The following is a 22039-nucleotide window of genomic DNA, read 5'->3' as shown; positions in this document are numbered from 1 at the left end:
CCACTCTAAATTAGAGCCTCTTGTGGCGCAGAGTGGTAAGGCAGCCGTCTGAAAGCTTTGCCCATGAGGCTGGGAGTTTGATCCCAGCAGCCGACTCAAGGTTGACTCAACCTTCCATCCTTCCGAGGTCGGTAAAATGAGTACCCAGCTTGCTGGGGGGTAAACGGTCATGACTGGGGAAGGCACTGGCAAACCACCCCATATTGAGTCTGCCATGAAAACGCTGGAGGGCGTCACCCCAAGGGTCAGACATGACTCGGTGCTTGCACAGGGGATACCTTTACCTTTACCTTTACCACTCTAATGGCAGAAAGTGAAGAGGAACTAAAGAGCCTGTTGATGCGGGTGAAGGAGAAGAGTGCAAAAGTTGGCTTGAAACTCAACATCAAGAAAACAAAGATCATGGCATCCAGTCCTCTCAATTCCTGGCAAATAGATGGGGAAGAAATGGAGATAGTGACAGATTTTATTTTCCTGGGCTCCAAGATCACTGAAGATGGGGACTGCAGCAAAGAAATTAAAAGACTCTTGCTCCTGGGGAGGAAAGCAATGGCAAATCTAGACAGCATCCTAAAAAGCAGAGACATCATCCTGCCAACAAAAGTGTGTTTAGTCAAGGCTATGGTATTCCCAGTTGCAATGTATGGCTGTGAATGTTGGACCATAAGGAAGGCTGAGCGTCAAAGAATTGAGGCTTTTGAACTCTGATGCTGGAGAAGACTCTTGCGAGTCCCTTGGACTGCAAGGTGAACAAACCAATCAGTCCTAGAGGAGATCAGCCCTGACTGCTCCTTAGAAGGCCAGATCCTGAAGATGAAACTCAAATACTTTGGCCACCTCTTGAGAAGGAAGGACTCCCTGAAGAAGAGCCTAATGCTGTGAGTGATTGAGGGCAAAAGAAGAAGGGGACGACAGAGAATGAGGTGGATGGATGGAGTCACTGTAGCAGTAGGTACAAACTTAATTGGACTCAGGGGAATTTTAGAGGACAGGAAGGCCTGGAGGATCATTGTCCATGGGGTCGTGATGGGTCCGACATGACTTTGCACCTAACAACAACATACTCACGATATAGTTTAAAACAGGTGAGTAGTCACAATGTGTGCCCTGTTAAGATACCTGAAAAACTGTAACCTAGTTGGGCACTGTTAATGTTGCTCACAGAAGTCCAAGTTGTTACATGGCTGCAGATAACAGATAGCTAAGGCAGTTAGGTCTATCCCCTCCTCTTTCTGTATATACTAGATTCACTTCTGAATAAAAACTATTGTATTGTTTTAAGTAGCTTGGTGCTTTACTTTCTCTCACATATTGAAACACTGCCAACACAAGTTTTACTGAAATGTCAGGCATGTGCTGTGCCCACATGAGCTCACTCTTCTTGCCCAGCCATATCAGCTTTAAATTTGGCTTTTTTCCAGAAGAAACCCTCACACTAATTGACAGGTGTGAAAAAAATGCAGTGGGCTTTTCCCTTTTGTCAGCTCCATTTAAGATGAGTGCTGGGAAGCCAAGAATCTCATGGACATTCATTGGACTCATTCAAAGTTACCCTACAGGTGCTCTTGACCTTAACATTGCCTAACACACCATGCCAGAGTGCATCATAGTGCCAGACTCAGAAGGACTACAGGTTTTATCAGTCTCTTATTAAAGGTTGAAGCTTAGCACCTTCTGGATATTGTCAAAAATAATAGCTACATTCCTGCTAAAAGAACTTGAAGAGGAACATCAGACCATCTACTTCCTCTCCCCCTCTCTGAGGAGTCACCTTTGCTACATTTGGAGCTCTTCCTAAGGGACATGCTTGCTACAGCTATACTGAGAACGCACATGTCATTTTCAGATGTGTTGCAGGTTGTTCTCAAGAGTCTAGCGGGTTTTTTAGGAGTAATCCACTTTTGTTGTTGTTGTTTGGGATTCCCCCAAAAGCGTTATAATGAAGCAATTTTTGCGGGAGTGTTGCAGGAGTATTGCAGATTGTGTACGACGTTGTTAATAACGAAAAATAAATAGCGTTACACAATGGTAACACTTCAGCAACATTAATGCTGTGTGGAATGGCCCTGAGATTTAGAATTCACTGATGAAGAAATCGAAAGCGGACATATACCTGGGAATCCGTTTTGAAATTGTTTTGAATATTGTGAATTTGGTTTGAACATTAAATCACTTCGCAATCTCCAGCTTGAGACTTTTTTCTTCTGTATTACAGCTGCTGGGTCTTCACCTGTTGCAAAATCCTAAAGCTGGCGCAGGTGTTGCCTGATAAATATCCCTCAAAATATATTTGTATATGTATCATTCCACTTGCTCTGGTAGACAAGAGGCATTCTATCATTCAGTTTTGTTCTGTGAAAAACTAGCATAAAATTTTCCTTGTTGTACATGGCAAAGCTGAAGATTTATTAAGGCAGCTTAAATAAGGAAGTCAGTGATGATTTTGGCAGAAAGCAAATAGAAACACTTAGGATAGAAGGAAAATATTATTTTTTCATCTGATTGGGATATTGGTTATCTTGATGAAAAGCAATTTTCCTTTCCCTTTCCTCTCTCTTACCTTAATGTGCAATAGACTGTATCAAATCACTGGTATCTTGATCGGTAGATAAATAGATTTCACAAACTGAGATCTGCTTGAAATAAAATAGAGGTGATGTAAAATGAAATATAATTTACTCCTTACTTTTAAGCAGCGTGTAAATTGATAAAGTATTCTGTCAAGGATTACATGAGAGAAGCTGGATACCAATTGGGGTGGAGCATTGACATTTATATTTATACTGGGGCCAATCCCATTGCATTCAGGAATACAACGGGTGCTAGATTGGGGGAGGGGCAGTGGAAGGACTCCGAGGATGGCCTTCCCCTCCCTCCAGGACCTGGAAAGGCTGCAGGTAGGGAACTCACCAGCATGGGCAGCTCTCACATGGCAGAGATCAGAAGCCTCTGAGCCTCAAAGGCTCAGTGGAAGGAGGAAGGGGTAGTCAGGGGGCAGAAGGCAATTGGATGGCCACTGGGCAGACAGGCCAGCCAGTTGGAGGAGGAAACCCTCAGGGGCAGGACAGCTGCCTGAGTGGATGTTAACTGCTAAGCGGCACTTAAGCCGCTCCTCCCCCAAGCCCTTACCAGAAATATCATATGTGGACAGACAGACATCACAGAGGCTATTTTGGTAAGAAAAAGAATTCATAGCGTAGCTGAAAAGTTATATTCATATTTGTCCTATTGTCACATTTGTCCTGAGAGCTGGTATGGTGTAGATGTCAGGGTGTCAGACCAGGCATTTGAAATCCTTAGTCAGCTATGAGGTCTGATGTGCTTCTTTGAGGCCAGGGATCATCAGCCAGTCGGAAGTGGCAGAGCATAGGGCTCTTTTGAGGGTATAGGCAGAGAGACGGTTTCTCAGGTACATTGGGCCCAGACCGTGTATGGCCTTGAAGGTAAATACCAAAACCTTAAGCCTAATTTGGAATTCAATTGGGAGCCAGCTAAGTTGTTGAAGTACAGGTCAGATTTGGGATCTCCATGATGTATTAGTAAGAATCCTGGCCACAGCATTCTGCACCATTTGTAGTTTCTGTCCATCAAGGACTGTCCAGTCAGCCAGTGATCAATGTGCTTGTCCTCCCAGCTGCATGGACTTGCTTGTACCATCAGAGAGATGGTTGCAAACAGTGTAGGCAGGTGGGAGGAATGATGGGTGGGAGGGAATGAGGGTGTAAGTAGGGCCAGATGGTAGGCAGAAGAGGAAAGGGAGGGGCCTAGGAACTCTCTGTCCAGGGCCTCCCAAAACCCTGACTAATAACATACTCCTTTCTTCTCAGTGCTTGCATTTTGCTTTTCTCACACCCTCTTTTCTAAGTTCCATTCATGACAATTAAATAAGTCCAGAAATCTGCCATTCACTGGGTATTTTGATATGTAAAGTTCTCACATTATTACCATTTAAAATTATATTACCAAGAAACAACATGGGAGCGGTAGCAAATTGAATGCCAGCTTCTAAGTTATCTTGTGGTCTGTTATCTGAAGCTTAGCTGAACCTCTTGAGTCTGAAAACTTGGACAAAAAAATCTCATGAGAACAGATTTACTGGAAATTCCTTCTTTCAACTTTGCCAACATAACAGAAGCTTAACATTTAAAAAAAAATGGCATCCACACAGTCAGCTGGAACCTAGAAGCGCAAAGCAGCACATATTTGAAGATGATGACTAAATAGTTTAGCTTTTCTAAATATACGAAACGTTTGCTTCACTTTGGAGAAGAGGGATTGCAGTTAATATTCTTTATGCCATGAAATGAAGGGACGGTGCAAAGACATATGGGATACCTTTTCTGATGCTCCCATTGTACAATTGTCTGTAAAGTTCTCTGTTCTGTCATAGGCCCATTCTGCAGATATTGGGTTATGCACTTTCAGCACGCTTTTGCAGGTGGATTTTTCTGTGTTGAACAAGAAAATCTAATTCTAAAGTACATTGAAAGTGCATTATCTAATGTGTGCAGAGTGGGTCGTGCAACATGATTTTGTTTTGTTCACAAACAGACAAAGTAGAATAGTAAAGCTAGCTCAACCCAAAATGTGCTGAGAATGCTATAAGGGGTGAACAACAGCAAAGAAAATTTGTATCAAAAGTAATATGTTTATTCTATACATAACATAGTTATAAACCTAGGGCCCAAAATCAGGCTACATTAAGAATAATTAAGAATAAGCTTTACATACACTGTTATAATACAAGGTTGATGATAAATATCAAATGAGCGGAAGTTCAGTTACATTTTGTCCTCAAAGGCCTTCTTCAGTGATCAGTAGTATATAGCATAGCTTTTAGAAATACATCTGGAAAAGAAACAATATAAATCAATCCTGACCAGATGATGTTAGTTTATACAGGAAACCAGGGATCCTTTGACATGATAACTATACTCACACATAAATCATCCATTTGTATTATAATCTGGTATGCAATTACAAGTATTTCCAGATGCTTGTGTCATCGGCATCATCATCATCATCATCAACTAGCAAATAAAATCCAAACCAACCACTCTAATCAATCCCTTAAAAAATAATCTGCCCCCTGATTTACTGATGGCTGCTTTGTGGCTGCAGGGCTGGGGTTCCCGATGAACGAATGGCTGCACATGTTTTCACCATGGTATAGCTCCGTTTGGCCCATGGCTGTTGCTGGAGCCTCTGAGGGACATAATGGTCTCCAGGACTGCTGGTCAAGTGCTGGCTGTTTGCTGGCTCCTCCCTGATTGCCTAGCTCTACTCCCAGGTGGCAAGGGGCTTGTGTCTTTGTGGGACCACCTGTTTGTTACTCCTGGCGGGGATGGAGTTCATCAGTTAGTTGGGTCACATGATACTTGGATGATACCCTATGCAGCAACAAATATTCTGAATGCTGTAATCAATAAAGAATCATAGGATCATAGAATCATACAGTTGGAAGGGGCCATACAGGCCATCTAGTCCAACCCCCTGCTCAATGCAGGATCAGCCCAAAGCATCCCAAAGCATCCAAGAAAAGTGTGTATCCAACCTTTGCTTGAAGACTGCCAGTGAGGGGGAGCTCACCACCTCCTTAGGCAGCCTATTCCACTGCTGAACTGCCACCTCCTTGGGCAGCCTATTCCACTTCTGAACTGAATAGGCCTGCTTTTGCTCTATCTTTACTTGGTGTGTTGTTTACTTCAGTGCAGTTCTTGTTTTTTCCTTGCTTGGGGCCCCACACTGTCCTTAGGAATGCAATATACACAAGTATATACACAATAAATGGAGAGCATATAGGCCTCCCACTCTGGCACTAAAATATATTTTGGTGTATCACTGGACAGGTGTTTCAGTAATACCTCTCCTGATACCTTCAAGATGGTGTTGGGCTGAGTATTCCCTTTCTTGTATCTTCTCTGTCCATCTGTCTATCTAGCTATCTGTCTGTATATCTAGTTTTCTGTTAGTCTGTTTCTCTTATCTTTCTCTTATTATTGAATACGTACACCAGCCATTGTAGCATGAAACAGGTAAAAAGAATGGGTCCTGTTTGGGGGGACTTTTGTTCAACATACAGTTTTGTTCCATTACCATGCCCAAATACATTTTCCATTTTCTAGATTAACATCATGTTTTATGAGGTGTATGGGCTGAGTGCTGTTTAAGAAACGTAAGTAACAATTTAAGGACTTCTTGTCTAACTATCTTAAGAGTCATAATAGGATTACCATAAAACATTTAAAATGTTGAACATGACTCATGAATACTCAGTATAGAACAGAATCATAGAGATGGAAAGAGTCCTACAGGCCATCTAGTCCAACCCCCTCCTCAACGAGGATCAACCTAAAGTATCCATAATAAGTTTCTGTCCAGCTTAAAGATTACCATGAGGGGGCTCACCACCTCCTTAGGCAGCCAGTTCCATTGCTGAACTACTCTGACTGATATTTTTTTCCTCCTGATATCTAACCAGGACTGTTCTATGCTTAGTTTAAACGCATAACTGTGTGTCCAACCTCTTCTGCCAACAGGAACCACTCCATGCCCTCCTCCTTTCAAATACTTAAAGAGAGCAATCATGTGCCCTCTCAACATTCTCATCTCCAGGCTGAACATTCCCAAGTCTCTCAACCTTTCTTTACAGGGTTTGAGGACCATTCTTGTAACTTTCCCCTGCACTTTCTCAATTTTGTCCTCATCCTTTAAGAAGTGAGGTCTCCAGAACTGCACACAGTACTCCAGATGCAGTATGACCAATGAGATGTGACACCTTGCAATTTTGATGTGATGCCTCTGATGCTGCAGTCAATACTGCATATGCCTTATTTACAACTGGATCACACTGTCTGCTCATATTTAGTTTACAGGTCACAAGTACCCCAAGATCTCGTTCACACACACTGCTACCCAGAAGTGTATCTCCCATCAAACATACATGTTTCTCATTTTTGTGACCCAGATGTAAAACTCTGAACTTCTCATTGAATTGCATCTTGTTCTTTTTTGCCCACTTTTTCAGCATGTTCAGATCTCATTGAACTCTGTCTTCTGAGGTGTTCACTACTCCTCCCAATATGGCATCATCTGCAAATGTAATGAGTAGTCCCTATACCTCTTCATCCAGATCATAGATAAAAATGCCAAAAATGCCAGTACTGAGCCTTGTGGCACCACACTCCTCACTTCCTTCCAATGTCGGACTAAAGTTACATAAAGCAAGAAAATAATAATCTTGTGCATCAGAGGTCCTTAGCACAGTGCCCATGGGAGCCATGGTAAAAACCAACACCATTCCTGGTACCCACCAAATGTTTTTAGAAAGTGGGTGAAGCCAAGTGGGTCTTTTGCCCAACAGGGCTAATGACTGGCCATTAAATATCGATTTGACTGTGCAGAGGTTTTTTTTAAATGTTGTTTTGGCAGCAACTGGCACCACAGCAGAAGGATCTTTACTGTGCAACCTAAAGAAAGCTGTGGCAACCATTTTAGGGTTGACTGTCCCTTCTCACAGCAGCTATTTTGTGGCAAATCTTTTGTAGCTGCACCCACCAAGCTTTCTTAGAATTCATAAGCTGGCCATAGATTGAAGATCCCTATTATGCATACATATATATGTATGTATATATTATATGCATATATATATATGTATATATTAGCCTCGAAGCCCGCTACAGTCTGCTGAGTCATCTTCTGTGTCCGCTGTGGCCGGGTCGCCCTCTTTGGCAGCACTGGTTCAGGGGGGCCCTCCTCGCCACTGCAGCCACACATTGTGCTCCACCCCCACCCCCCGGGTGAAGTTGTGGACTGTGGCAGACACATTGGCTCTGGCAGCCAGGTATGTCTGCGAGCAGAGTAGCGAGCAGCTGGTGATGGAAGGTGGCAACTGAAAGGGCCGGCCCAATCAGGGTGCAGACAGCTGGCCCCACTCTGATTGGGTCGGATTTGACCTTGGACATTCGCTGGGGGCTGGACATGCTCCACTACCCCAGCCAATTTCTGAAATATTAAGAGGACCCATGGATAAGAGGGGATTGAAGAGCCATCCTATGCCCAGCCTGGGTGTTCGGATGCCCAGACTTTGACTCTCAGCCAGAAAGGCAGCCTATAAATGAATAAACCCATAATATGAATTCAGATTGACACAACATCAGTCAAGCAAGACATGGATATCTATGGAAATGTGACACTTCTCTGAGAATATCTACTCTGAAGGCAGCAGAATTTGTGGGCAATTCCTCTCTCTCTCTCCTTCCGCCTATTTTGTCTGCAACTATAAATAAGACATACTATTTCAATTGTGCAAAATATGTTGTTCAATCTCAACCAGCCTCCACAAAGGCTGTCCGTGGCAGTGTTTAACAACACCAAGCAATCAAACCATATTTCCAGCTCAAAAAGCTGCTTGGCAGGCAGGAAAAAAATGCTCACATTGTTTGGTATATACAGAAAATTCTGTACAGCACATGACAAGTTTCAAATTTCTTGCAAGTCAATCTTTTCAGGCCATCTTTTGTTATTGTTGTTGTTATAATGAATTTCTGGGACACTGCAGGATGGTAAAGAAAAAATGGGGCATGGAAAAAGTAAAGTGGAAAAGCTGTTATTTTAGTACTGTGATTTTATGGCTGTTATCCTTCATTTTTGGAAATATTGAAACTAGATTCTGTTCTGTTATTGTCATTATAATTTCACATTTTGTAAGCTACACTCAAGGCCAGTTTTTATTGAACTGAAATGTAAAAAAAACCTTTAAAAGGCTAAAGTGTAGTATAGGCTGGGAGCTGCCGTGCCCACACAGTTTTTCTCTGTAAGAGGCAATGGTGATAATAATAAGAGTTTATCCAATAGCATTATCTCCTTCCCCTCTCTATTTCCCATTTTTTAACTGACTTGCATTCTCTATTTTCCTTTAACAATGGTAAGCATAGACAGGTCGTACCTGCCGTTGTGCTGAGAGATACACACATTTTGTTTTTGGAAATGAGGAAACAGGCAGTGCAAAGTTGATGCATTTTGCTCCAAATCTCCAGGAATTTCCAAATCAAAAACAAAGGTTAAAGACACTATATACGGCTCCAGATTAGTTTATAATTTGCAAATTTGCAGGTGATGTGCTGCCATCTAACTTTAACAAAATTGCTATACAATCTCAGTACCTAAGTAAACACCCCTCTCCACAGAACAACAAAAAGGAGCCCACACTCCCCCCACCTCCTATTGGAGTGCAGTTGCAGCAGAAAGGGGATGCTTGGTTAATCAGAAAAGAGCCACTCCCACTGCAGGAGATAAAAACACCAGCAAAGCAGCAGCAACCCAGACAACCTAGGAGAGACCACACCCCTCAATTTAGCCCCTGCAACACCAGGGGAATTTAGACTATCAACTCTAGTTGTGTTTTGAGCCTGGAGCCTGGGAGAGTGGGGTTTAGGAAGGGGAGGGAACTTGTTGGGACTTAATGCCATGTAGTTCACCCTCCAGAGCCACCATTTTCTCCAAAAGTTGAGGCTTGGCTCAGAGCAGAGGCTGTGCTCACTGCTGCAGCCCTGGCAAGCAGGCTGGCTCTCTTTTCTCTGGTCTCACAGGTGGGTGGGAGAGCTCAGCTGAGGTCTGGGGCAGAGCAGAGGTCGAGCATGCTGCCGCAGGGCTAGCAAGCAGACTGACTTTCTTTCCCCTCCCTTGGTCTTGGGTGGTGAGGGCTGGATAATGGCTCAGCTCTCTTCCCTCACATTCTCGGATGAACTGGGACAGAGCAGACACCATGGCCAGGGGATCTAGGCCACTGAGGCAGGTGCAGCACCATGGACAACAGCTGGCGATCCTCTTCTTGCTTCTCCAGGAGGTCTGGGAATATGGTGGCTCAGTCATGGGACTGGGCCAACAGCATGGCTGATGTCTTCCCCCTGACCCTGGCTTACCTGCTGCCAGCTCTTCCTCCTCCCAAGTGCCTGGAAGCAGCAGTAAGGAGGAGCAGGACAGGGACAAAGAAGATTTGTGATTGGTCCTCAGTGGGGGACTACCTGCTCTATATTGGGAGCATATCCCCACCGAAGGCTCATCGGGTAGGGTGTGCATTGTCCGTACCCCAGAACTGTGCAGATTGAGTGGTTTGAATTTGGAAATCAGAGGTAATTCACTTAACTGGAAATTAGATAAAATTCTGGAAGATTTCCAGGGCCCGTGAAGGGTGGCAACCCTAGCTCCCCAGTGCTTTTAAAACACAGAAAGACATTTTCTTGTTCTAACTATCAGCTTTCTTTCTATGAAAGCTTTCATGTCTCAATTTGAAAGCCTATTTTTTTTTACCTAAGCAAACACCAACAATATAGGAATAGCGATTCAGTGCTGCAGTCTGTTGGGACAGTGTAACCATTGGCTTCACATCCTTTATGATTTCTAGCTAGATGGGAACATCAGGAATGTTTTTGTGGTTTTGGATGTGACAGGAAGAATTGACCAAGCTAACAGGAAGCCTTGTTTGAAGGAAAGAACTTTAAAACATAGTCACGAAGCAGCATGTGGTTTACATTTTCTTCCTTTCCTGTTTGAACACATGTTGTAATTCCGGCTGGAAAACAAACATGGTTTATACCTATAACAAGGACCGGTGTTTTTTCTTGTAATTAGGAAAGGCCAACATTCTGTTACACATATTTTTCTTCTCTCTAGAGCCCAGGAGACCCCATTTCTTGAGGCAGGCATTCTCTAGTAACAATAAGATCAACTTTCATTCATTCAGTACCCAAAGAGGGCATAGTTGGTCCAAGCTGGCCTTGTAGCAGGTCATTACCAAGTGAGAAAAGGGTGTTGCTCACTGTCTGACGGGCCAAATGCAACCCCATCTGGTCCTGTGGGGAAATGCTGCCATTTGCAGCATTCCCCCACAACGTGGGGGAAAGTGGCATTTTTTGATTAACCAAACCTCCTCTACTCTGAAACAAGTAACATATTTTTGTCAGCTGTACAATATCAATAAAGTTTGTCAAGTGTTTCCCAGCTGGAAAGTTTATTTTTTTATTTTTTGGAAACTGCAATTTACATCCCATATTTCATATTATCCCCCTTGGTGTTTAAATGGGCACTAACATTGCTCTGAAATTTCTGTGACAATTTATTAGCTGTTTCCCACAAGGTTAGGCATCCCTGGTCTTTTACTGTTGGAAAAAAAGTGGAAAACAAGTAGAAAGAATCTTCGCTTGCCAGTGGGCTTCTTGGACACTTTCCCTGATTAAACTGAATGGAACTGATCATGACTTGCGGTGATAAAATGGTGAACTAGAGTTCTCCCATCTTGGGGAAATATCACAGCATGTATTTCTCCTCCAGGCTGTTCCGGGGGTGGGGGAGGCTGGGGGGCACTGTAAGTCAGAGTTATAAATGTGGGAGCAGCCTCCTCTGCCAAATGATTTTCATTGGTCACAGATCTCAACAATTTACAGAGGGTCAGTGGATGTTGCATTGCTATCCCATTGTCCACCCCCTCTTGGGTTGGCAAAATTCGTAAGACTGTGGCATATTTCTAAATCTTAGAGGACAAAAGAAGGCCAGAGTATCAATACATTCAAAATGGTGCTTTGATCAGGCTTGAGAACAGAATAATTCTATACATTAACAGATCTGGATCTGACATGATTTTCAGACTATTTTTTATTTCAGTCAAAAGCAATACATAATACTTATCCTTGCTGATACTTATTTGAAATAACTAGTATTTGATTTTGTTCCTCTTGCTTCACATTTTTACTTAATGCAGTGAAAAGTCAATTACTTCAAATGGCAGAGATCAAGTAGCCAATTAACCATACTGTAAAGTTTTACTAATACTGAATTTAATATTGGCAGATTTAGTTGAACACTAATTATGAAGGTCAAACAAGGAGTAAATATCACTGAGCCACACAAATGAATTCATCATTACTTAGCCCAGTTGATCTCTTTGAAAGATAGATAAATAACAGATACCTGCAAAAAAAACCCCATGAGTTTCCAAACAGTTTATCCAGGCCAATTCCGCACAAGGACCAATGTTGCCAATTGGTTTCACAAAGCAATAACGCTATTTTAAATAGTGGAATCTCAGCGTTCTGCATACCTTCATTTGTAGTGGAATCCAGTAGCGTTTCATTTGTTCCCCACAGGTTTCCGGTCTCGCAGGAATTGCTAGAAATTGCTACCTATTCTTCATAGGTAAAGGTAAAGGTAAAGGTATCCCCTGCAAGCACCAGGTCATGTCTGACCCTTTAGGTGACACCCTCCAGCGTTTTCATGGCAGACTCAATACGGGGTGGTTTGCCAGTGCCTTCCCCAGTCATTACCGTTTACCCCCCAGCAAGCTGGGTACTTATTTTACCGACCTCAGAAGGATGGAAGGCTGAGTCAACCTTGAGCCAGCTGCTGGGACTGAACTCCCAGCCTCATGGACAGACAGCTTCAGACAGCATTTCTGCTGCCTTACCACTCTGTGCCACAAGAGGCTCTTATATTCTTCATACAGAGATTAAAAACAGCATGGAATGGGTCTAACAGGAGATATGTGCCATTCTATTACAGTAGTAGAATGTTAAAGTCTTAGTGTCCTTGTGAAGCAATGCATGTTTCCTGCATGTTTGAAATTATTATTTAAACATTTTTTCCCTCCAGAAGGGGAGGAAGTCAGTCCGGTTGTTAATGGGACTGGTGGAAAGTACTATCAAGTCACAGTTGACTTATGGCGATTCCATAGGGTTTTTAAGGCAAGAGATGTGCAGAGGTGGTTTGGCAGTAGTCCCTAACCCCCGGTCCGGGGACCGGGACCGGTCCATAGATCAGTCAGTACCAGGCCGTGGCTCCTCCTTGTCCTCCTCCCCGGCTGCTGCCTCGGGGGCTACCCTGCCACTCTGCTGCTGGCTCACCTTTGGTGCTCTCCAGTGGCCGCCATGGCTGGGGATCCCCCTCAGTATGGCACTGTGCAGCTGCAGCTGGCAGCACCCCCCAGCGGGCAGCGGGAATTCAGGGGTGCCGGCAGGAAAGCAAGTGGAGCAGGGGCTCAGGCAGCGGTGACATCCCTCGGCAAAATACTACCCCCCCGGGCCTCAGTAAAATTGTCAAGCGTTGACCGGTCCCCAGTGATAAAAAGGTTGGGGACCACTGGATAGCTAGTGGTCATTAATGGGACAAGCTTCCCTTACTCCAAGCAGGGGACAGAGATCTGGAGGACTTTAGAACAGACAGTCTCCAGGTATAATCACCTGGATTTGACCCATCTTGACCTGGGCAAACCTCTTGGCAGCAGGGAGGAGGGCTCTTTGGTATGGAGTCCATTAGGGGGACAGAAATCTCATGTGAGCTCTGCAGGCAACCGTTAACCATATGGTCACCTGGAGAACTGAGGCAAGCTTTAAGGTAGTGGAACCTCTGTAGAGATCTGTATCTTATTAAGCTAAGGAACCGGTCCTTTATTTTAACATTTGATAGGGCATGTACAGTAGAGAGAAGAAGAAAGATTGTGTTTTTACCCAATTTCTTTTAGAATCCCTCGCTCAATCTGGTGCTGTGCTAAAAATATCCCTGTAAACTTTTTCATTTTAATAAATACTTTAGAACTTTGGATACTGGTATCAAAGATGTGAAACCTTGTTTTCCAGGCTGTCCTCCCCTCGGTCTTGAAACATTGAAGATCAGTGACTTCCAGCTCCATGCCTCTACAACTAAGCGATATGGCCTTGGGGCCCACAGGGCACGGCTAAATATTCAGGTAACATCACTGTTCTTTTTAAGTGGGATAGAATATTGACTTTGCATAGATTGTTCTGTGAATTATGTCAGGAAATGTTTCTAACTTTTGACCATGCTTTCAGAACTATTTTTTAACAAATGGGACTTTTTTACACTAGAATGTTGTTTCATTTAATTTATTCTATTTGAATGCGTGGACACTATTGTTATCCAAAAGTCAAATCTTCGTCAGATTCTTTAAAATAAAGAAAGTGATGGAGTGAGAAAGAGCAGGTGCATTTTGTGATTTATTGAAAATAGGGAGGTTCTGCACTGTGGATAGACAAAGTGATTTCAGTATTTCATAAAGCAACTGTCAGCACTAATGGAAAGGATGTTTTTGTTGGAATATGCAAGATCTGTAGTGCACATGATTCAAAGGGATATGAAGAATATCCTACAAGGGCATTGGAGATTTGTATTTTGCATATTTAGAACAGGAATTTCCTCGTATTTTTTGAATAAAGTATCCTGATTGATTCAGTTGGAGACTTCCTGTTTCTTTGAGCTCTGAATAAATACAGAACAGAACATTTTGACAGTTAAGAATATCTCTCTCCAGCTTGGTGTAGTGGTCAGGAATAACAGCTTTAAATCTGGTGAGCCAGGCTTGATTCCCTGCTTCCCCACATAGAGCCAGCTGGGTGACCTTGGGCTCGCCATGGCACTGACAGAGCTGTTCTGACCGAGCAGTAATATCAAGGCTCTCTCAGCCTCACCTCCCTCACAGGGTATCTGTTGTGGGGAGAGGAAAGGGATAGTGATTGTAAGCCACTTTGAGACTCCTGGTAGAGAAAAGTGGCACATAAAAACCAACTCTTCTTCCTTTTTCTATACAAAGTTTTTCTTCACAATAAAACATTTATTCTTTTAAGCAGCCTGGTGCTTCATCCTCCTTGCATGTCAAAACTCTGCCAACCATTTATGCACGTTCCAGGTCTTATTTATTTCACAATAAAATGTATTTATGTATTTAGAAGTTTTATAGTCCCCTTTTTTTACTGACAGCTAAGGTGGATTACATGGTGCTCTTTAGAAGCATTGTGCATGTCCTATTCCCTTTAGTCATGGGATAAAAATTAAACAAATGAATCCGTGCAGGCTCAAAAAATAGTTTACTGAAAAAAACTCCTAATTGGAGAGTCCCAAAGTTCATCACAATTTTTAAACAATATAATATTCAACAACAGGTCCCGGTGAGTTGCCCTTCTTTCGATATGCTTTGTCAGTGTCAAATATAATCTCACAAATAGTCAAAAAGAGACATAATTGGCAAATGCTCTAATTCTCTCCGCCTCTAGGAGTGTGCAGTGGCAATTGCTCATGCAGTTAGGAATGGTACTCTCCAATTAGGAGTCTTTTTAGTAAAATGTTTTTGAGCCTGCACGGATTCATTGGTTTACTTGTTACATCCCGTGTGCTCCTTTTTTTGGCTTCACAGGGTTAAAATTGACAAAGGGTAGATAATTCTGGAGAACTGGAGTGTGCCTGTACTGAAAAAGTAAGTTGATTTACATTAAGTCATCTCCTTAAAATTAATGAGTATTTGAGGTAGCTTGCATATGCTGTAATAACCCTATCCAAAAGAAACCACTTCAAATAAAAGTTTGGAGTGTATATCAAATCTGGGACTAGATCTCCATAACAGTTACTCCATTCTCAAGAAGCACCAAAAAGTAGCATACAGCCTATTGAGGAAGGGGCAACAGTGAATGGCCAGCAGTTTCACGATTGCAGAAAGCACAGGGAATCACCATAAGTGGCAAGGAATGTGTGTGATGATAGCTCCCTTATGCCCAGGTCTCTGAGAAGCTACAGCCTGATGTAGTCCAATGCAAAGGCCATCCTTGCTTGTTTGGTTTGTAATTTTATCCATCAGCCCAGCCAACCTAAAACAATAATTTGTCTATTTGTTCACAGTATTATTTGCATAAGTGACCTCTTAAAATTCTACCAGTTGATCCATAGAAATAATTTTGAGATGGTGCAGGAGACAGCCTGATAATAAAGAGCTGTATTAATTATTTCTGGCATTTAGATTTATTCTTCTATTGCACAAATAAGGTTTCTTATCAGTACCCAACAAAATCCTGGGTCTTAAAAACAATGTCTAACTTGTGTCTTCCATGATAACAACCAGTGTCCTGATGTTCCATATACTTTCTTCCATTTCTGTACTTCAGTTGGTTTGTACTACTATGGCATCTTCCATTTTTTCATGAACTTTAAGCTGCTCCTTTAATCAGTTTTCAGCTTAAATACACTTTTGATTCTAATCTCCCAGGAACACTTGTCAATAACTGACACTTGAGTTCCTAAACTCAGTGCAATATTTAATCACTTGGGTTTATCTGTCTGCCTGTTCCTGTTCAAACACTACCTATTTTTCTGATACAACTTTATCTTTAATAGACATACTTGGCAAAGCCTGGATTTGCACACTTACAGTGTGGCAGACAGATAATCAGGGAGAAATCCCATCAGTCATTGTCTGAGGAAGAGTGCATGCACATGAAAGCTGGTGCCTTGAATAAATCTTTGTGGGTCGTAAAGGTGCCACTGGACTCAAATTTTGTTGTGCTACTTCAGACCAACACGGCTACCCGCTTGAATCCATAATTCAGATCAGCCATTCAGATGACCCAACATGACTAATACTGACAATTTATGTCAATATGTAGTCCTGCCATTCATCAGAAGTTTCCTATAAGTCTGTTCTGCTCTCAAATCAATAGTGTTCATCATTTTCAAATTACACAACTTGCTTGAGTTGTTTGGTGTCATTTTTAATGACTAGATTAAAGGGTCAGATTAGATTGGACTGTAGAGCTTTGATTTCGCCTATTGTAATTTTTTAAATGTGAAAAGCAGCTGTAAGAGCACCTGGTCTGTCTCAGGGTTGTGATGGAAAGAGGATATTTTCTCCAAGTGCCGTTCTTCCTCCATCTCCAGCCCCCAATTTGTTATTAATTATATGAATGAATAAATGGACAGTATCGTTAAACAATGCACAGAAGACAGTGAAACAAAGTAGAGTGCAGCAAGACAAGGGGATGACAGGAACATTCAAAATTATATCCAAAAATCTGGATGGTGTATTTGAGACAATATAACATCAGTGTACAACATATACAACATCAGTGTACAAACATATATAAACATCAGTGTACAAACATACAACATCAGTGTACAAGAATATATAAACATCAGTGTACAAACATACAACATCAGTGTAAAAGCATATATAAACAGGAAAAAATGTTCATTCACAGAGAATTTGAAATTATTATTTTACACAGCTATACATAGGGTGGAAACAAATGGCCATGTCATTGTGCATTGAAATGTTTACCCAGCATTCCAGATAAAGACACTGACCCAATATAGGTTTAACTAGTTTATTTAAAAATAGCTGCTCTAAATCATTTTTATTCATTCATTCATTTATGTTCTATATACCGCCACTCACGACTAGTTGTCTCGTAGCGGTTCACAAACAAGTATTGAAATTGCAATATAAAATTTCCATAAAACTCCATACAACAATATATACAACAACAACAGATGGCAGAAAATTAAAATCCAAAGCCAACTACACCCAACACCACACTTCCCCCATTATCATTAGGAAAGCACTAAAGTGTTCCTCCCCTGTACCCAGTCAGGAGGAACCCCCCAAAAATTCCTCCCAAAAATGGCAACCAACTAATCTTGCAATATCTACAGATCCACAGCTCACGTGCTGAGAATGCCTCTTTCCTTTATCATATTAATCACTTTTTGGATGTCCATTCTTGTTCTTATGGTGTACAATATGATACCCCTTATCAGCTTTGTTTGAAGGTGGGTTAACTAGAGGTTGAGAGCAGGTTCTTTCAGCCTGGAGTTTGTCCTGTGATTCAGTTCTTCACTCTACATTGATCTGTAATTATCAAACAAATAAGGGAGATTGCCAAGTCCTTACAAATTATTCGGAGGAGCCACGATTAATGCCTGCTCTTTAGTCTCTGTGGTCTCCCACATTATATTTTGTTTTACGCTCTTTGAATAAAGCTTAGAAGAAAATTTCTTGCTGAGATTTTGAAGATGTCAAATCCTTCTACAGTGAAGCAGAAATTAATTTTTATTCTCTGTTCAGTTTGTCTGCAATAGAGTGGTGCATTTTGCTTTGATGGCTAAGATAGTATCAATCTACCTCATACTGCTTCTTATTAGTTCTAAGCAGATTACTAAGGTATAGAAGAAATTGCAGCCTAAAGCTGTTCTTGAAGGTTAAACTGTTTTATATATCTACTAGCAGCAAAGCCCATTTAAAAAATGGGCCTAGGAAGGGGATTGGGCCACCCCCGGAGCCCTTCATGGGCCAAGCGGGGCAGGAAAGCCCCCTCTTGCCGGCTGCACACCTCCGGAGGTGGTGGCTGACCCACAAAGGGCTCTCACCATGTCTGTGTCCTCACCGTCCAGGATTGGCCCGCTAGGCCAGAAGCACTGCCCGGACAGGAGGTTCCTGTGTCCAGACAGTGCCCGGACAGCGGATGGACAGAGGCCAGACAGGACCGCCCAGATGGGCATTTCAAAAATATATAGGGGAACTAGAGGAACTATGGTAAACATATACATTTTGGTAGGTTTGTTTTATGAGTTTTAAACTCTTTTTTTATCTACTGTTAATTCCTTTTTTATGTTATATTTTTTCTTGTCTGTTTTAGTTGCAATGGCCCTAAGCCTCATACAATAAATGTTACTCTCTTTGGTACTGCAGGTGAACATATTTAATTTTAATGCACTGTATCAATTTATGCACACAACTGAACAATATGTTACAGGATTCCAGGACCCGACTCATTCTTGGCATGATTGTATAACCCTAGTTTTAGTGTATGTTGAAATTATTCTACAACCACTCAGGGGTGTGGTAACTGTTGAGCATGTCCTTTACTTAAGGACCATCCTCTCTACATGTACCTGCCTATCAATTTAGGTCACCAATGTAAGTTCTACTATATGTGACTTTTTATCTAGAGAGGCTAGATAAAAAGGATTTTTTTCTCAACCTTTCTCAACTTTTTTACTGTTGAGAAACCCCTGAAAGATTGTATAGGCTCTTAGAAACTGCAGAAATGATGTGATTGTGTAAAATATGGTTAGGAAGCTTAGCTGTGCCCACCTAGGGCTCCTCCCCTTCCCACCCCCTCCAGACCCATCATTGGCCATTTTGGAAGGGGGAACAGCAACACTTGATCATATATGGACATATCACCTATAAATATTTAACACATTTTTTAAAATTAAAAATTAATTAGCTTCCATCCATTTGGGAAACCCTTCCAGGGCTGCCATGAGAAAAAAAATTACATTGATATCCCCTGCCCAATTATTCTATCCTTCTGCAGAAGCCTGACCTTGAATTGATTATTTTAACTATTTAGCTTGGTTATTGATTGTTTTAACTATGGGTCATATTTTATAGATGTTTTGTTGTAAATCGTTACCCCAGTACGTAACCTCAGAAATATACAGGCAAGAACTTGTTTAAATAAAGTGTTAAAAACATTGCAACCATGTATTTGAAATTTAAAGCAACACGGAATTCATTCCATTTCTCTTATGACTTGCTGAGTTAAAAATATCAAAAAAGAATTGTCTTAGCTTGTACAATTCTATTCTCATTTCCCTTTCAGTGTCCCCTCTTTTATGTGAGCTGTTCCATCTTCTTTTCATTCTGGAGGAAACTTTTTTTATCACTAACCTCTGAGGTTATACATGAGAGCCAAATATAAATATGTGGAAAGAAGTAACTAGACTGAGCTCTAACTTCATGTTCTGATTATGTTTCCATAAAATGTGTACCAGCTCAGATTTATAAAGGTGGCTGTGCCTTCTTTTCAGGCAGGTGTTAATGAGAATGATTTTTATGATGGTGCTTGGTGTGCAGGACGGAATGATCCCTACCAGTGGGTTGAAGTAGATGCTCGGAGGCTAACAAAGTTCACAGGCGTTATCACACAAGGAAGGAATTCTCTCTGGCTGTAAGTATATTCATTTCTGACTTTCTAAGGAACATTTCAATTGAAATTGTAATACAGAGGGCAGAAGAAAAGCACAGAAAGACAACTCTGAAATAACTACATACAACATGATTAAATGTTGCTTACACAATACCATAGAAATGCAGCTACTAGCAACCAATGCTACTTTCTGTCATGTATCAAACTGAGCTCTCAGTATTTTGAGATAGGAAGCACAGATTTGTAAGCTGGGAACTAGAGAGTTTACAGTGCCACGCTAAGTAGAATCACACTCCTCTAAGTCTACTGAAGTCAGTTGGCCTAGTAAGGTTCAGCTTTCCTTGGAACAGCATTTACAGAGTTTTCCCACTTATTCTTTTTCCTTCATTTTGAACTGAATAATGGCTCTATCTTTGGAGCTAACGCAGACATTGAGTTGAATCCAACAAACTGTGAAAACAATGTGCATGAATTTTTTGCTGTGTTCTCCATCCTGCAGTCCCTTATGACCTACAGAAACATGTTGCCTAGAGTTCTGAGACCCTGGACAAAAACTATGCAGTTTGGGAAAAGGGTTGAGGTGATGAATGGGAACTGAGCAAAATTGCCCCCTCTTCTCTTCTACTCATAATTTCAAAGAAGAGAGAGGAGGAGTTTCTCCCAGCTCTCCTCTTTTCAGCAGCCTTCTACAATGAAACCCATGATTTCAGGAATCAGCTTTACATAGGTCAAAGGAGAATAAGTTGAGATATTGACATCCATTCATCTTTACAACCAGCAGTTGCTTGGCAACACATTCTTCTGGTGATGTGTTTGGTTGACACTGTGATCATAGATTGCACAAAAGCTTAACTGTGTGGTTAGCTACTGTTGGTACAAATCTTCGATTCTAAAAAATGGAAGGTGAAAGTTGGAAGGTGAAAACTTCTTTTCTAGGATCCAATTAATATTATCATGTTTCTATTGTTCTCCAGATTCGTATCTGAGAGACACAGTGTGTGAAAAACTCTCTTCATACATCCTTCAGCTGTGTTGCAAGCAATGTTTCACCACTGAACAATGGACCAACCAGCTGTCAAGTGACTTAAATATAAATTCCTCCATCTTTCCCTCCCTGGTTCCTCCATCTTTCCCTCCCTGGTGCTTTTCTATTCTTTCTTTTGCTGCCATGGCTGTCATAAGGGGGCTGGAAGGAAGAAAGGCTGCAGGTCTTCTCTTACAGCCCAACTGTCAGCTTCTGGTGATAGAAGAGGAGTCAGCAGCATGTCACAGGTTGATTATGCACAACAGGAAACCTCACAAAAATGCATCGTTTCCTCACAGTATTGTAAACTTGTTTTGCTATGATATTTCCCCCCTTTAAGCCAGTTCCAGGGATGCTTTTTATGGCATGCATAAACATTTCTGTGTTTTCTGTCTCTTCCCCTGAGTTGTCTTACACCAATGGCTGAATAGAAAGTCCATGAACTATGATTCCCATGAGGCTCTGCCAACAGCATGTGTCAGTCAGGTGACATTGCTGCTGACCACAGCCTACCAATCAGCTCCTAGTACAATGGATGAAGTACCCTCCTACTTGAAGAAAGCTCTCTCAAATGCATAATCCTTTACTTCAGTCTACTATGGTATGCAAACTCCCCCACAAATGCACATTTTAAAAAGGGGTGATTTAAAAAGGAGTGATTTAACAGCATCAGTGATTTGACTTTGATGAAAAATTGTGAGTGCATAACCAGAGAGAGAAAAAGAGAGCATATGAGTAGTGGCCCAACTGACTGCATGAATTAGAATTCAATTAACTGGAAAGCTTATCTGTCAGGTTAGTGGGGAACCAGGCTTTCCATACAGCTGAAGAGCATACATGAGAACTCTTTTTTGTTTTGTGTCTCTCTTCACCCTTAGTTATTTTAGGCTCCTGGGTATTGTCACCTACAGTAGGGGTAGTCAACCTGTGGTCCTTCAGATGTTCATGGACTACAATTCCCATGAGCCCCTGCCAGCGTTTGCTGGCAGGGACTCATGGGAATTGTGGTCGACAAACATCTGGAGGACCACAGGTTGACTACCCCTGACCTACAGTGCATGTTTGACCACCATTTTCCCTATCTGTCCTTTTTGTTTTACCTTTCACCTTCCTTTTTTCTTTGGTTTTATTCATTTGCTGTATTTATAGTCATAGAATAATAGAACCATAGAGTTGGACCTCCAGGGTCATATAGTCCAACCACCTGCAGAATGCAGGAAATTCACACCTACTTGCCCACCCACAGTGA

General features: G+C 41.8%; 1 protein-coding gene across 2 annotated transcripts in view; it reads left to right on the top strand.

Annotated features, from left to right (window-relative positions):
• The window catches only part of CPXM2 (carboxypeptidase X, M14 family member 2), a 96306-nt gene that overhangs the window by 24734 nt on the left and 49533 nt on the right, over window positions 1-22039 (top strand). Inside the window, exons 3-4 of one of the 2 annotated variants that reach the window (XM_077350022.1) lie at window positions 13629-13738; window positions 19648-19787. In XM_077350022.1, the coding sequence (XP_077206137.1) occupies window positions 13629-13738; window positions 19648-19787 (250 nt within the window). Of the gene's footprint in view, window positions 1-13628; window positions 13739-19647; window positions 19788-22039 lie in introns of those variants that run through there. The other variant, XM_077350023.1, reaches the window with a different exon arrangement.

The sequence above is a fragment of the Paroedura picta genome, chromosome 8 (assembly GCF_049243985.1).
Source record: "Paroedura picta isolate Pp20150507F chromosome 8, Ppicta_v3.0, whole genome shotgun sequence".
Classification (NCBI taxonomy): domain Eukaryota; kingdom Metazoa; phylum Chordata; class Lepidosauria; order Squamata; family Gekkonidae; genus Paroedura; species Paroedura picta.
The sequence above is the reverse complement of the archived record's forward strand: the minus strand, read 5'-3'. Positions and strand labels throughout refer to the sequence as shown.